Source organism: Salminus brasiliensis, chromosome 23, assembly GCF_030463535.1.
Source record: "Salminus brasiliensis chromosome 23, fSalBra1.hap2, whole genome shotgun sequence".
NCBI classification, from domain to species: domain Eukaryota; kingdom Metazoa; phylum Chordata; class Actinopteri; order Characiformes; family Bryconidae; genus Salminus; species Salminus brasiliensis.
The window spans coordinates 23,598,475-23,614,572 of record NC_132900.1 but is presented as its reverse complement, the minus strand read 5'-3'; the positions used below and the strand labels follow the sequence as shown (position 1 = coordinate 23,614,572).

Genomic DNA, 16,098 nt, shown 5'->3' with positions numbered 1-16,098 from the left:
ACAGAGAGACACATCAGAAGTAGTTTTGGTTGTAAAACTTATGCTTTGTATTTGTTTTATAAACCGTATCTGAGACAACAATGCTGACAATGATTTAAACAATTACAAAATCTGCTTCCCTTGTATTCATCATAGTAAAAAAAATAAATTCAGCTAAAAAGGCAAGGAGTTGTACATTCCTAGACTGCTTTTCTGGAATTAAGCCATTTGAACAATCTTTCCTGGATTGTGGTGTAGTACTTTCTTGAAAATGGTCTGCCACAGGAGATTGATACAGTGGGTGGGACGGAGTCCTTTTAGCTGAAAAAGATGGTGAGAGAACATGCACACACTTAGGGCTCTTTTACACTTATTTGGGTGCACAGGTTATATTATAGCAGGTTTGTTTTCACATAATTTCTTTAACTGTGGTTGGATTACATAATACCATTCCGTTCCATAATTCTAAATATTTTTGCTCCCTTGGTAAGATACAGATAATATAAATACTATGAAAATATAACAAAATATATTATTTCTGTCTTTCCATAAAATGTATTTAAAAATAATTATCACTACTAATAATTATATTTGTGTGTTCATATAGAATGCATGTACTTCTAAACATACTAAAACACATTTTAAGTATATTTAATATCATATCAACTGAAATGTATATTTAAAAAGTATATTTTAAAGAATTTACACTTGTGTGATTTAGTACAACAAAACGTATGCTTTAATGAATGTGTTTCCTTAGATATTGACATATACTAAAAGTATATTCAATTGTCATGTGATTTTAGGTGTATTATTAAAAAATATTTTTTAGATTTGCTTTTTAAAGTATACTTTAATGCAACTTTGGAAGTACACTGGAGTCAAGGGATTTCACTGACACTTTAGCATACTTCATACGGCAATAAATGTACATTAACGGTCACATCAAATTAAATAAATTAATTTCTTACCATATTTGGGCAAGAATGTGTTTTTTTATGGCCATGTAATCTGTGTATTATTAAAATTACACAACGTACACATGGTAATCAGAACAAAATTTAACTTTAAAGTAATTATTATACACTGCAACACCGAACTGCACTTTTTGATGAAATTATTAAGTTAACAGTTAGATCAGCTCAGCTTTTTCTTAGCCTGCTTTGTGTTAATCCTTCAAAGATGTTGGGAGTAAAATTCATAATGGAGCTATCAATGCTCTGTCTACAAATGTATTTTGCAGTTACTGTTGTGAGGTTTGACAACTCTAATATTTTACCACTATCAGCATTACAGATTACAGAGATGCACTTTGTTGTTGCAGCAAAAAATAGTCAGGTTCAAACAACACAGATTTTGCCAAAAGATTCAAGTTAATGTTAATAACATTACCATTAGCTTGAAATAACAACTGTGGTCAAGTGTAACTGAGCTACTAGAATTTTAACATTAGAATATTATAATATTAGAATATTAGAATATTAAATAAATATTATGAAACACATTCCAGAGAATATCCTTACAAATCATGTTGTGCAAGTCATGTGATCAACACATGCTTATTTGTCATGATTATCTGCTGTGTATTAAGGGTATATTTTGTAAAAAATCAGACTTCATAAAATTGGTTTGAATAGCTTTGAATATGTGGTTTTGATGTAATGCTATCACATAACGATCAAATATTAAGAAAATCTATTTAAAAAGAATTTATAGGCAGCAAGGATGTACTCTAACGTAACACTAAATGGATTCAGACGGATTGGCAGTACAGCAATTTTAAACTTTACCTTGTAGCCCCATCTAGTAGTAAGAATGAAAAATCGTTACAGTACCTTAACTGTCCTAATTGTCCATGTCAGAAGATTAGTCATCAGCCTCTTCTCCCTCCTGTGGAAAAAAACATCAAAAACTGTCACTGCCTGGAGCAAATTATTTCTATTATCACCACTTGATGCCTGAAATAAATCTCAAAGTAGAGTTATATTACTGAGTCATACTAGAACAATATTCTGGTACTACTTCAGTTATCACACAGTTTGAAGGAAGCACAAATAATGCCATCTGGGTGTTGGACTCTGACCTTTGTTTTTCAGCCTTGCTATAGAGCATCAAACAATTACACAATTTATATTTTAATCCATGTGTGGTCAGTCTGATTAGCATCAGTGACCCAATAGGAATGCATATTTCAAAACGTAGAGTGTAGCTGCTAACATAGCATCACCATTATTTCTTATATTCTGTGCAGTTCTCCTTTGGGTACCAAATATTCAGGAATCAGGGTGAAGGGATCACAATATATGTAAACACAGTCATGCGACACCACGACACAAAAACAGTCTTTTTATTTAAACATATAGATATTTGGTATATTGGTAGCGAAGACACCAATATTTAAGTAATGTGTTTTACAAACAAATTAGTCAAATGTAATTAACAGAAATGCAATTTACTTGTGAGGAAAAATGAAGGACACCCTATGCCCTGATAGCTGATATTCACCTGCTAAAATAACATCAATTAGATGCTTCCTATATCTGTCTACCAGTCTCTGATATTGACTTAGAGAAAAAAAAAAGTTTGAGAGGTTTCAAATCATCTTATAGCATTATAATAGCATTTTCATCAGTTAAGGTTTTTGGAAATATGTTCTCACATTTTTCTCAAGCACCCTCGGATACAATAAGAGTTTCATAATGGATTCTATGGTGTAGAGTTTGCCAGGCCATGCTGCAGCAAAGCAGCACAAAACCATTTTCACCTCCATACTTCACAAGTTTTTTTTGAAGTTTGAGTTTGTTTGTTTTTTTGCTCAAATGCTGCATTTGGTTTGTGCAGAATATGTATTCAGTTACTGTACTGTAAGGTAAAGTGATGGATAGAGACTAGGTTGAACAAGGGTGTACTCAGCTTTACCAGTCAAACCAGAAACCGTGCCATGTTGTGAGCTTAAAAGCAGTGCCTGTGCCTTTTAATTTTCCTAAATTAAATATATAATTAGCAAGATAAAACACAGTCTTTCATGGGATGAGGTTGTGTAAAACAGACTCAGTGTTTGCAGGATACGCAAACAGCATCACAGTGGCACTGCAAGAGAAAAAGAACTAGAAGCACATAGATATTATCTAACCAAAATGTAAAGGGCCCATATCCTTTGTTTTTTTTCTCCCAGGAGATCCTCTTAAAGTTTGTGTGTTTCCCCCCTGTGTTTATTTGTATCCCTTAGATTTAAAAAGATTGTTTTTGGAACTGTGCCTTTAAGATGGATGTAAGAAAAATTAGCTAATTGTAAATAGTAAAAAAAAAAAAAAAAAAAAAAAATTCAGTAACTCAGTACCTTTTTTTATCTGCCTAATTCTATTAAGAAAAAGGAACTCATGCAGAAAATAGAGAAAGAAAGAAAAAAAGACGATGAAAGAAGAATATTAGTTTCCCGTGTACAGGTGCACCAGTGACCAAAGCTATGGGAAACTACCTCACTGTCTGGATCTTCTTGTGGCTCCTCCTGTAACATGGGCAGATGAAGAAAATGAATAGAATGAAATGGAAAAAGAAGACAATCAAAGGACTAAAGGAATGGATGTATGATACAAAGAGGAGAGGAGACAATGTGAGCAGAGAAGGAGACTGTTTTTTTTAAACATGCCTTTGCCTCACAAGGTTTCTCAGGAAACCTTCATATCTTAGCACAAGAAGACAAAGAGTGGATTTTTTTTAACAAAGAAGCATAGCAGAATCTCTCTTACTACACTCATCTTTGGTGATCTTTTTACTGCTATTGAAAGAAAAACATTTTGAAACATTCTCAAGTCTCTAATCCATTTATTATACAGTTTAGTATAATATATATGGTATGTTTTTATGAGGGACTACCTCACTGACTGGCTCTTCTGGCTCATCCTGTAATGAGAGTGGATAGAGGGAATGACAGAGAAAAAGTTCAGTGAATGAATGGAAGACAGAGAAATGGAAAAGAAAGTGAAAAAAGAAATAAGTAGCACAGTAGCATGTGAAGAACTGAGTTCGAGAAAAGTAAGTCAAAGAGCAAAGTTTCCAACTTTGTTTTTGAATATCAAGGTGTACATAAAATCCCATATATTTCTGGTAAGAATGCTTTTAGCTCTATGTGTGTCCAGAGAATGTGTTGGAAACTTGCTCTTGTTTTAATTGTGCAACAGACAACATTTTGGAACAAAATAAGATCATATTCATCTGTGAATGCATTAATGTGTGGGAATGGTTTAATATATTGTCACCATTATATCAAACAATGATAATCTACCTTTTAGGATATGTATGTATCAAAAGGTTGGTCCACAACAACCAAATAAATAAAGAAAATAGAGAAAACAGAAAGGGAAGTAAAAGGGAATGTATACTGAAGTGAAACAGCACAATAAGGGAGGAAAGGAAGAAGGCATCGCTACCTCAAGCTGTCGAAGTTCCTCCTCCTCCTAGGAAGGTATAACAGTGGGTCAGCACATGTTGGGGAATAAAGAGGACACATAAAAGAAGCATGCAAAAGGGGAGGATTTTTAATATCTACAATAAATCAGGTTGTCAGGAGACAGGTCTAGAGAGAAAGGAAGAAGATGATATTAGAATAGAGAGTGGGAAGACATGTAAAAAATAGAGTTGAGAATGACAGGAAAAAATACAAAATGCAGATAAGGGCAGATAAACCAGGAGGTTCACTGCTACAATAGCAAACACTGTGAAACAAAACCACACAGCCTAGGGGTTAAGCAAAGAAAATTAATGTGAAATGCACTCTCCATGACAGAAATGTTACCTCAGACACCAAATCCTCTTCTCCCTGGAAAGCAGGTGTGGAGCAGGAAGAGGAGGAAGAAAATGGTTTAAAGATAGAGTTCATCATCAAGATAGAAAATCAAGCATAAAACACAATACTTTGCAAAGTTACTCAGTCTTTCATCGCATAACAAAAACGACATAGACTGTGCAAATGTTTGCGTGCCTCAGTAATACTATTTGCCAGTCATAGAGAAAAATTACCCATTGCCTCCTGTAGTTAAGAGTTAGCAGCTTCTTGGCAGTTAAGACATTACCCTTGTGCAAAACAAAATAATTTAAACAAAGTCTAAAGCTACAGAATTGTTACGTCTGCACAATTTGGGCAAAATACCCTATCATGATAGTATTGTACACTGTGAGTTTTTGCAAACATACATAAACACATCATTGAAGTAAAAATTATTTGTTTGTTGGGTAGAAAGGTAGAAAAACAAGTCTACATATATGCATGGACAGAAAAAATACCTTAAAACTAAAAAAATGATTTTTTTTCAAACTTGAAACTGACAAAAGTAATAATGAATAAAAGATTACTGAAAATCAACTAATGAAATCAAATCAAACTTCATTAGTTGATCAGATTCAGATCAGACATTGCTTTTGAATTGTGGTTCAACAGAATTTAAAAAAATTGGCCTGAACAAAAATGATGGTACTCCTAATAAAGATGAAAAATAAATGGGCTTTACCCATGCCTTCACATTTGTGTGTGCTGTTTGGTATCTTGGTGTGTACCACACTGAACATGGACCACAAAAAGGAGAGAGTTGTCTCAGGAGATGCACATATAGGATTGTAGCCAACCAATTGATGACTAATTGAAAAGATGGGTAATATGAATGGTAACCCAGAACAACTTTCAAAGAGACTAGAGGTGAACTCCAAGGTCAAAGTGTCTTTTGCACCATCCATCACGGTCTGAGCCTTGAGTGAAGACGGCAGAGAAGGTAACCACTGATAAAAGCAAATCATAAAACAGCAAGACTGGAATTTGCCAAAATGCATATTGACAAGCCACAAAAATCTGGGAGAATGACCTTTGGACAGATGAGACAGACTGGACTGAGACAGACTGGAGCATTTTGGCATTTAGCACAAAAATTAAGCATACAAAAAAAAAGAACATTGTAGATACTGTAAAACATGGAAGAGGACTGCCTCATCTGCCTCAGGGTGTCTTGACTCTGTGCAGGGTACAATGAAATATCAAGACTATCAAGGCATTCTGTAGCAGCATTTTGCTGTCCAATGTCAGGAAGCCTGGTCTCAGTCACAGTCACAAAACATCCAAGAATGGCAAAAGCAAAGCATTGGACTAATGTGAAGTGGCCTTCTATCAAAGGAGCTGAAACATGCAGTCTGGAGAAGGCACCCTTCAAACCTGAGACAGCTGGAGCATGGGACTGGGCCAAAATAACTGTGGACAGCTGCAAAAGTCTCACCTAGAGTTACAGAAATTGCTTGATTGCAGTGATTGCCTTTTTGTCATTTTGTTTGTTTTAAAAAATGATTCTGTTAAACCACAACTCAAACTCAATGTCTGATTTTCCTTAGTTGATATGTTCAGTCATCTTTTCATCTTATGTCAGTTATTGCAGTGATCATTGTTGTTTTTTCTTTCTTTGACTGAAGGGTACCAACAATTTTGTCCATTTGTGTATGTGTAAAACCAGACCTGGAAAGAGGGACATAAAAATATGGATGAAAAAAATTATGGGAAAGAACATGGATTAGTTTTATTTTAAAAGGTGTTTCCCAAGCTATCCATGTAGCCTGTAGAGAAATGGGGATGACAATGGGGTATATGACAAAGTAGTCAAATGAAAGGGCTTAACAATCAAACAAGTGGCTACTAGAGAGAGTAGAGAGAGTTAGCAATTGACACAAGGATGTAAAAAATGAAACACACTAACTACACACTTCAAACATCTCTGAAAGTGGAATGTCATCGTGATAGTTGTCCTTGAGATTAAGCCATGTTTTATTACTTCAACATGCTTTGTAATTTTCAGCAACTTGTGTATCATGTATTATGTATCAAGCTAAAATGTTTTAATTCCAAAAAATAGGGAGATGCAAACAATTCAAATAATTGTATGTATTGAACATTCCTAGCCTTAACAGAAAGTGCACACATATACATATGTATTCACAGTTGTAGAATTATGTGCATTACAAACAATGTGCATTAAATTGTAAGTAAGCTTTGGATTAATTATTGATGCAATAACCGTGGCCATTTGATCATCATGCTATGGATGTGATGTAAAGCTGCTTAGAGGCAATGTCAATTGTGAAAAGTGCAATACAAATAAAACTGATTTGATCTGTAATTGTAATTTTTTTCTTTAAAAACAGAAGGGAATCACTTACCTTCTCATATTCACCTTCTTCATCTTCTTCTTCCTTTCCAAAAGAAAAGAACAAACTGAAGACAAAAAAACAACCATGGTAGCAACAATACAAACTTGCAACTTGGTTTCAAGTTGCACCCCTGCTACATGGTTTCTTGATTAGCAGCACCTGGCAGCATTCCTATGGACACAGTAAGAGCATACTTTTCACAAATTGCTTTTGCATTAGTTTTTGTTAAATACATAATTTTGTCAATCTGATGTTGTATTTGCCTAACTTTAAGACCTTCTAAAGACCAGATGTTTTTGTCCTGATATATAAAACCATAAAATGAAAAGTCTTTTTTCACATGACTGTATACACACAGACAGTTCCACAGTCACAAATAAGAATGCATTCTCATTTATTAATATTTACAGACCTCCATGCCTCTACTCACAATTTTGGATTTTGCTGCAGACTTAGCAGTGTGCAGTAAAAACATTATGACTGTAGGAGATTTTAACATTCATTTTGAAAAGACAGACTTAACGAAGACATTTACATCAATCCTGCTGTCTGTCTGCCCAAATGTAACTGGACCTACACATTACTGTAATTATATCCTAAATATAGTTTTAGCCCGGGTGTTAGCATTGATAACCTAAATATTCTTTCACAAAGCTCAATAGTTTCAGACATACCTAATTTCTTAGTTACAGTTTAGCCAAAAACTTTGTACGTCTCCTGACAACTAAAGTGCTCAAAAACCCTACAATTAACTGAAAACCTTCCAGACTTGTTGACCTCTCCATCCATCTACTCTCCTTCAGATCCCATGAGGCTTGAGAGTAACTAGAAAATGCTTTTCAGTCTACCTTAGACAATGTGGTACAGCTTAAATGTAAAATGACAGGGCAAAAAAAGCCTGCATCGAGGTACAGTGAACAAACTCCTATCTTAAAACAAACAGAAATTAGAAGCTAAATTGGCGTTCCACCAGGCATTAAGGACAGCCTTATTAGGCATAGAAGGGCACTCACTAAAGCTTGCTCAACATATTTAGCCTTGCTGATTGAGAATAACAAAAACAATCAGAGTAATTTTGGTATGATATTGTAAATTTACAAAAAATCCTCAAATTCCAGGTATTTTTTCCAGTTTTTATGGACCCACTTCCACAGCCAGAATTGGAGAAAAAAATCCTTCAAAATTACTAAAATAAATACTCCCAGTTATACATTTTTAACAATAGTAAATTTACCCCTTAGCTTGGGAAATGTACACAAAGCTCTTAAATTAGTAGTTATTAAACCTTTGATCAAGAAACCAAATCTTCATTCCTGTGTACTCCCTAATTATAGACCCATTTCTCTTTTTTTAATCATCTTTTTATTGGGTTTTACATTATTTACAAAATACAAAAATATACAGATTCCAGGGTAACAATGTAAGCTGTGCGCATATAAACAATAGAGAAAAGTTTGTGTCTCTCTGTGTAATAAGTATAAGAACACATTTTCCTCTCAAGGTAAATTGTTAATCTTGATTAAGCTAATTCTGCCAAGAAATGTAATAGGTAAACACGACCATTCTAATAAATCATTAAGAGTAATTGGACCTATATAAATGGTTCAGGCCTTGTCTGCAGTTGTGTTAATAGAGGCCGTGGGGTCCAAATACAACAATTTGACTACATTTATATAATTATTCCCTAATCTGATTTTCTCCAATAATGCAAAAAGTTAATCAATCTATACCTGGATTTAATGAATCTCATCTGATCAGGTTTAATGATGTAGGGAATTTCTTTTTTCCAGTCAACGAGACAGCGCTTTAGTTACAATTTTGTAATCTACATTAAGTAGACTAATCGGTCAGTAGGAAGAACATTCTGTTGGGTTTTTGTCCTTTTACTTTTACTAATATGGGACATTTTCCAAGAGCAAGGAATTGAATGTTCTTGAAGAATATTATTAATCATAGACATAAAAATGGGGCATAAACATGCCCAAAATTTCTTGGAAAATTCGACTGGAGAGCATCCCAGATCTCCTCTGGTGTAAAAGGGGCATTCAAGTGTGATCTACTTTTGAGACTTAAGGGAGAGAGACGTTATCTAATTACTTTGATATATTCAAGTATGAACTGCTCCAAGTGTTTCGCTATTTAAAAAAGTAGTTAATATTACTAAGACAACTTTTCTACATCTTAGGGACATTGCCAAGCTAAGAAATGCCTAATGTATTATGTATATTACATGCATTAAAATGTAAAAAGGACAGAGATTGTCCTCGAATACTGACCCATTGACCTAGTTCTTTTTTGCTAGATGTAATTAATCATAATTCGCTATCTGACCTTTATTTAACACACTCTCACATCATGTTCTGAACATCATAATTTTAATTCTGTATAGTGGGGAAAAAAGCAAAAAAATAAATAAAATAAAGTCATACAGCTAACCAAGGTTTATTTTAATTTATTTTGAGCAGATAGTAGCACAAGGTACAGTTTGTTTAACTAGTTTCATATAATTCCCCTCTGAGGTAGTTGGTACTTGGTAAATAGACCAGAATGTCAGCGAAATATTTAATGTTCATTATCAGTTGTTTAATTTTCAAACAGAACAGCGAGTGCAAAAGAATAAAAAAAGGAAAGAAACCGAATTTATGTGAGACACCCTCTTTATGTGGGACGGAGGAGCAAGTAGGAAGTGAAGGGCAGCTTACAGCTTAAAGTTTTCAGATGGAACTCTCAACTGCAAAATTTGTTGCTGCTGCTGCTGGAATATGTTCATCAATCATCACCACTGTGTGGATGCTATGTCCATATGAAACTGGAATGTTTTGACCATGAAAGTTCAGAATAAATACATGTAATGCTACACACCTAATAGTTAGAGTGCAGATTTGCATATTTACCTTGTACTGTCATACACAGTGCAGTATGGGTGAGCAATATGGCAAAACATATATCGCTATTTGATGATGATACATAATATGTACAGAACTTCTTATGTTTTGACCATTTAAACCAGATACAATGTACTCATCGCATTTGTGTTCATAGCAAAAAAACATGGCTTTACCTGGGCTTCCTCCTCCACCGGGCCCTTTTTCTGTCAGAAAAAGGAAACAGTGTTAAGGTCAGATCCTCAGTCAATTCTCAAACAGAAGCAAAAGTCCAATCCTACAGTATTATATTTTACACTTTTTTTAACTTCCATACACTGCTACAGTGGTGAATACACCTTTCTAATCATGCAGTTAATTCAACAGAATGAGACTTTCAAATTTAAGAGAAAAATACCAGAAAACCGGCAAAATGTTACATATCCAACAGACAGAAAGGACAACAAACATAGAATGAATGCCTTGGATGTTAAAGTAGGGAGTCCAGATGACCCAAACTTAGGAGATATGGGAGAAGAAAGTATTAATAAGGAGAATGGTGGTTGGTGTGGCGCAACAGATAACATCACTACCTACCAGTGAGCTGCCACAATACGTGGGAGACTGGGGTTCGATTTCCGGTCTGGGTGACTAAGCTGCGCTACACCAATAAGAGTCTTTGGGCAAGACTCCTAACACTACACTGACCCACCTCTGTAATATGAGTAACCTTGTAAGTTGCTCTGGATAAGAGTGTCTGCTAAATGCCATTAATGTAAATGTAGAATGGATGAGAAGCAAAGGGAAGACACAAATATGCACTGTTCAACTGGAAATCAAGAGTAAAGAGTTTTTTCTTCTACTTTTTCTGATTCTTCCTCTTGTGGCTCTTTTTAACCTCTCTTTCTATAACCTCCTTTATTGGAGTCTTCTCCACCGTATTTCTATTCGGTTCATCAAACAGGATCATCTTTTTCTAGGGGACAATACAATACATTCTATTTGGTTGATATAAATTAATGACATAATTCTAATATGGTAGATGGTAAATACCATCTAAATAAAAATAACAACTGATGGCAAACCTCTCAACAGTAGTGTATGTGTAGTTGTGATCAAAAGTTTATATACACTCATCATGCACATGAATGTCATTGCAATATTGAGCTTTCAGTTACTTCTTTGAAATTTTCAAAAGCGTAATTGCAGAATGGGTGTACAACATACACCTTTACTAGAACAAAAACTTATTTTTTCCAAGTGTTGTCACTCACTTTGCCAATCAAAGAATCAAAAAAATCATTAAAACTTAATGACATTCATGCCCATGTGTATATAAACCACTGATCGCAACTCTCTGTCAGTAGTTTCTGATGTGAAAAGGCACCATGGGTCTGTGAAATATAAGGCAACAAAAAAAGGAAGGCAAATGGATTATTAAATCTATTCAACAATAGAGAGAACATTTAGGGTTAAATTAGGGTCTGTTGTTATTACTTATTCTGCTTAAAAACAAATATCAATACTTCATTGCAGTTGCATTTATTAATGCACTCTCAAAAAAATGTAGAATGTTACTGATTGATAAATGCAACTGTAATAAAGTACTGACATTTGTTATTAAACAGAATATAATTACATTTCTGAAATTTGTTGCACTGTATTACATTTTTAGCATTTGCATGTTTTCAGTTAGACAAAGAATTAACATTTTAGAAAAGAGAGATGGATGAATGGATAATTTGGTTGCATTTGTTATTGAATTCTTAAAGCAAAAGAAAATCCTAACCTTGAATCCTTGTGGAGGGGTCAGACCCAAGAATTCATACACAGAGTTGTCCTCCTTGGCTTCAAAGAATGTGTCATAGTCCTAAAACACAAGACTTACAGTTTTAATAGTTATTGTCACTTTTTATTTTTATTTTTTCAGTCTTGGAGATCCACTGCCCTGCACAGCGTCAGCTATAATCCCAACACACCTAATCTAAATTCAAGAAGTGTTATGCGAGAATTGGCATTTCTTGCCCCTGGGCTCCTCCTACAGTCGGGAAGTACTTTGGGAAGGGACATACCTTTCTGAACATGTTAAGAGATACCGAACCGTCCCAGAAATTGAAAATAGCATGTGGATTGATGTGGGGGAATTTTTCAGGAAGTTCAGTATAGTATGCATAGATTATTTTCATTTAATTTGTTTTAGTTTTACCACATGCTATTACATATGGAACTGTCTGGGGAATAGGAGCAGACAAATGGTGACTTCGTTACCTTGAAACAATGGAGTCTATCAACTTCACACCAGCCTCACCACAGGGGCCTCAGAAAACCAGTGCAAATGGACATCAAAGATGCCGGCCCTATGTTTACTGCAGGATTAAAGTGTGTTTTTCTGCATTCTTAAGGCTGACTGATTCTTGATTCTTTAAGTGCAGAGAAGAAAATCCGACTACCACACTGACATGGTACAGTAATATTACAGGATGGCTAGATGCCAAATGAACTTTTAAGCACTATGTTAACAAGCAACAGGTCACCTGAGGCAATAACTTGACATCCTGTCTCAAAACAATTTCCCAATACATGCAAGAAAAATTATTTATGTTTTTGCTCTTTTACTATTTGTTATCTTTTTACTGTTTTTTAATGGTTTGCTTAAATTACATTGCTTAACTATTACAATTTTGTCAGGCCCTCGTTGTCACGCCCTCCCCTGGGTCGATCTCAAGCCGCTGCCCCCAGGCCAAATAATTCTGGTGCACTTCCTTTTCATTTGTGTTCATTTGTGTTTGCTCACGGTTCACTCATGGTTCATGTGTTTCACCTGGGACTGGGAGTACTTAAGGAGCTCTACTACCATCATGCTTTGCCGTGAATTTACTCTCTTGGTTTATCTGTGAAGCTCTGTGATTCCTCACGCGGTTCTGGTGTGTTTAGGTTGGCTAGTGTTTTGGTTCCTGTTCAAGACTGATTCTCAGGCACGCTAGAGGTAAGCGAGGTATGTTCGCTTCCTGTCCTGGTTCTAGTTCAGAGTCAGGAGCTAGTCACTGCGTTCATTTAGAGGCAAATGAAGGTACGTTTGCTTCCTGCTCAGTTCACAAGGCGAACCCGGTTCTAGGCAGTTCTCTGCAAGATTGGGTTAGGTTGGCCTTGTTCTTGTTTCTGGCAGCTGGTTCCCCAGCTACCCCTGTTTGTATACAGAGTGATACTCTACCCTTCGTTCTGTTATCTCCCACATCGCCCAAGCATGGCTTGTGGCTTTCTGTTTGGTCCCCTCTTTGTTTATCCCTCTTGTTTAGCTCCCTGCTCCTCCCAGTCCCAGGTTTTTGTTCGCCATCTGGTTTGTCCCGTTTTGGTTCTGTTCATGGTTTTGCCCACGTTGCTGCACTTCACTTCTCGTATCTCTTTGTTTTGTATTTGGTTTTAGTTAATAAAGTGTCTTGCATTGATTTCCATCTCTGCGAGTGTTTATCCCTTTGTTGTACACACTATGACAAATTTATCGTACTTGTTTTAATAATGTTTAAATGTTTCTTTTACATTTTCATTCTATAATTTATGTTTCAGCTTAATGTCAAACTAATAATTTAGTAGTTTAAATAAAGGTTGAAAAAACCCTGTGTCTGCTTGGCTGTGGCTATTTTGTTTAACACATTAAATTTAAGGAATTCTACTTTTAAATAAATTAATTTAAAAAATAAATACATGAAAATCTAAATATTACTTTACTTAACCACTTTGTATGACAGTTATCAACCACTTTATTAGATGACAGTTTATTAGAGTCATAAGTAGGGTCTTCTTTTTCGACTGTACAGTGTATAGTGTTTCTATACAGAGCTTGGAGTTCTGCAGTTAGTTAGCATAATTGTCTGTTGTGTAGTAACAAGTGACTAGAAATGTATGTTGGTATAGACTCAGATTATGTGATCTTTACAATTCAAACACTAAGCAAAAATGGTTGCTGCACTCAATAGTGCCATAAAATGCCTCTGATTTTGGATGATGTAAATGTTTATAACTCAATTTATTTAAACTCTACTATATATATATATATATATATATATATATATATATATATATATATATATATATATATATATATATATATATATTGGCTGAAAAACTACATTTAGGCTGGTGTGGAAATTATTAATCAAATTATTCATTATACATTTTGAATATATACCATGTTCTTTATTAACTGACCCATGATATTGTTAGAGTGCAGTGTCAGTACACTAACCCCACAGTAGTTCTCCTCATTGAAAATCTGAGGTGGGAGTGGGATTCCACTGGAAGGCTTCTTTTCTCCAGGCACATTTTCCCTCATCCACATGCGGTTTTCTTCATTTGAGGCAATGTCAAGTTGTGCATATTCAATTTTTAGGGCTTCAAGGAAACCAAGCACATCTTGCTGTTTCTTTTTTATCTGTACAATTAAAGAAACACAATTAAGAAGTAGAAATATTTTATGGAGAATGACACTCCTTTTCATATCAATATATAGATCACTATATATATATATAGACAACATTTTTATTAATTATTCATTATATTCATAATTTTTATTACAATTACATAAATTATTTATGCAAGTCTTTTTTAAATGCAGCCAACCCTTTAACCATGCTACATTATTGATTCACTAATTAATTTTAATATAGTGTAATATGTAGCAATACAATCCCAGCACTATTATTTCTATAACTATCCACATTGGGTAGTCCTACCATTAATTATTACATTACATGGGAAAAGGCAAAAGGCAGATCAATTTAAAAAGTTACTTCAGTAAGGAAGAATCAGGTTAACTGCCCTTGTTTTAAACAGTTACACTATATGTACTTGTGGCCTGAAAACTATGTTAACTTTCACGTCTGTGGTTATCACAATTAAGAAAAGATTGGAGAAATAAATTCCTCTTAAAATGTATGTTAAATGTGCATTTGCTTGCATCTACAATATAAACAGGACTACCAGACAGGGTATTTTCTTTAACACCCTTTATTTTTCAATTAACATAGTGTTAAATAGCTTTTACTTTATTTTAGAATGTAATTATAAACTTTACAATGTTTAATATATCATAGTGATGTGAACATTAAAAACTATGAAAATCCAGAAAGATCTGCAGTAATATTGTATACATTTATCCAGTATTCAAGAATCTTAAGATTCAAGAAACTTCTATTGTTTATTTACAGTACATGACACAGAATATGCCATGAACAACAACAATCATAATAATAATAATCACCATAATAATAATAATAATAATAATAATAATAATAATAATGAGTATTGCAGGTAAAGGTAATAGGGTAAAGGTAAAGGTAATACTATGAAAAGTATTGTACAGCAGTTCAGAGTTGGAAACGTTTTAACATAGTAATCATTCTTTATATAAAACACTCACGATTTTATTTAAATTAGGCAGGTCTTAATAAGCTTTCTAGAACATTCAGTGTGCATGGTCCTCCAGACAAGTTTAACTGCAGGTTTGGAATGTGATCGGGCAGAGATATATAAGGAAAGCAGAGGACGGCTGAGGGCTTTGCGCTGTTCAAAATAAAGACAGATGAATCTAGGAGCATTCAGGAGGCATTTAAACAGAGAACCAAATTTAGCTACAGCAATCTGCAATTAAACTTTAGAAGACCGACAAACCTAAACGAACCAATGATTAAAATACACAATTAGATTAATTGACTTCGCTATGGAATGTGGTGTTTTCTTACCGCCGTCGATCCAGAAGAAGACGCCAGAAAAACTTTGATAACCATTATAAATATGGAACTGAAACTAGTGGAAGTTTGTGAAGACGGCGACAGCCACTCAATCGTCGGGAACGCACAGAAGGCACTGTAGAAGCTTGAGCTATTTCTGTCCACAGCTCTGCTATAGCGGAATTGGCTTTAAGAGGTTGAATGATTGGCAACTTCAGCTGCCTATCTGTTGTAACTGAGGGCACTAAGTTAGACTGCAGCAACAGTCTGGATATGGACAAAAATAGTAGACCAACCACAGACAGTCTGGACCTAGCTATTAGCTAAAATCGGTATACTGTTCCAGT

At 34.6% G+C, this 16,098-nt stretch overlaps 1 protein-coding gene across 4 annotated transcripts; it reads right to left on the bottom strand.

The window, feature by feature from the left end:
• Positions 1-212: 212 nt before the first annotated feature.
• On the bottom strand, positions 213-15,864 carry sh3bgr (SH3 domain binding glutamate-rich protein). Of its 4 annotated transcripts, XM_072668444.1 has the most exons (11): positions 15,764-15,864; positions 14,269-14,454; positions 11,815-11,895; positions 10,223-10,252; positions 7,171-7,203; positions 4,775-4,798; positions 4,410-4,436; positions 3,856-3,882; positions 3,458-3,487; positions 1,815-1,869; positions 213-300 (listed from the first exon to the last, which is right to left on the bottom strand). In XM_072668444.1, exons 1-10 carry the CDS (start codon positions 15,806-15,808, stop codon positions 1,846-1,848), a joined length of 507 nt encoding a protein of 168 aa, XP_072524545.1. In that variant the 5' UTR covers positions 15,809-15,864; the 3' UTR covers positions 213-300; positions 1,815-1,845. The 4 variants fall into 4 exon arrangements, with proteins under 4 accessions (XP_072524545.1, XP_072524546.1, XP_072524547.1 ...); XM_072668445.1 differs by lacking the exon at positions 3,856-3,882; XM_072668446.1 differs by lacking the exons at positions 3,458-3,487; positions 3,856-3,882.
• Between the last annotated feature and the right edge of the window lie 234 nt (positions 15,865-16,098).

What these genes read in the sequence shown, in the direction of transcription:
- sh3bgr (XM_072668444.1), bottom strand. Translation starts at nt 15,808, where the DNA reads ATGGTTATCAAAGTTTTTCTGGCGTCTTCTTCTGGATCGACGGCG. An exon ending in AAGAGGATTTGGTGTCTGAG is followed by an intron (nt 4,437 to 4,774) that starts GTAACATTTCTG and finishes ATACCTTCCTAG; the next exon opens with GAGGAGGAGGAACTTCGACA. An exon ending in AGGAACTTCGACAGCTTGAG is followed by an intron (nt 3,883 to 4,409) that starts GTAGCGATGCCT and finishes CTCTCATTACAG; the next exon opens with GATGAGCCAGAAGAGCCAGT.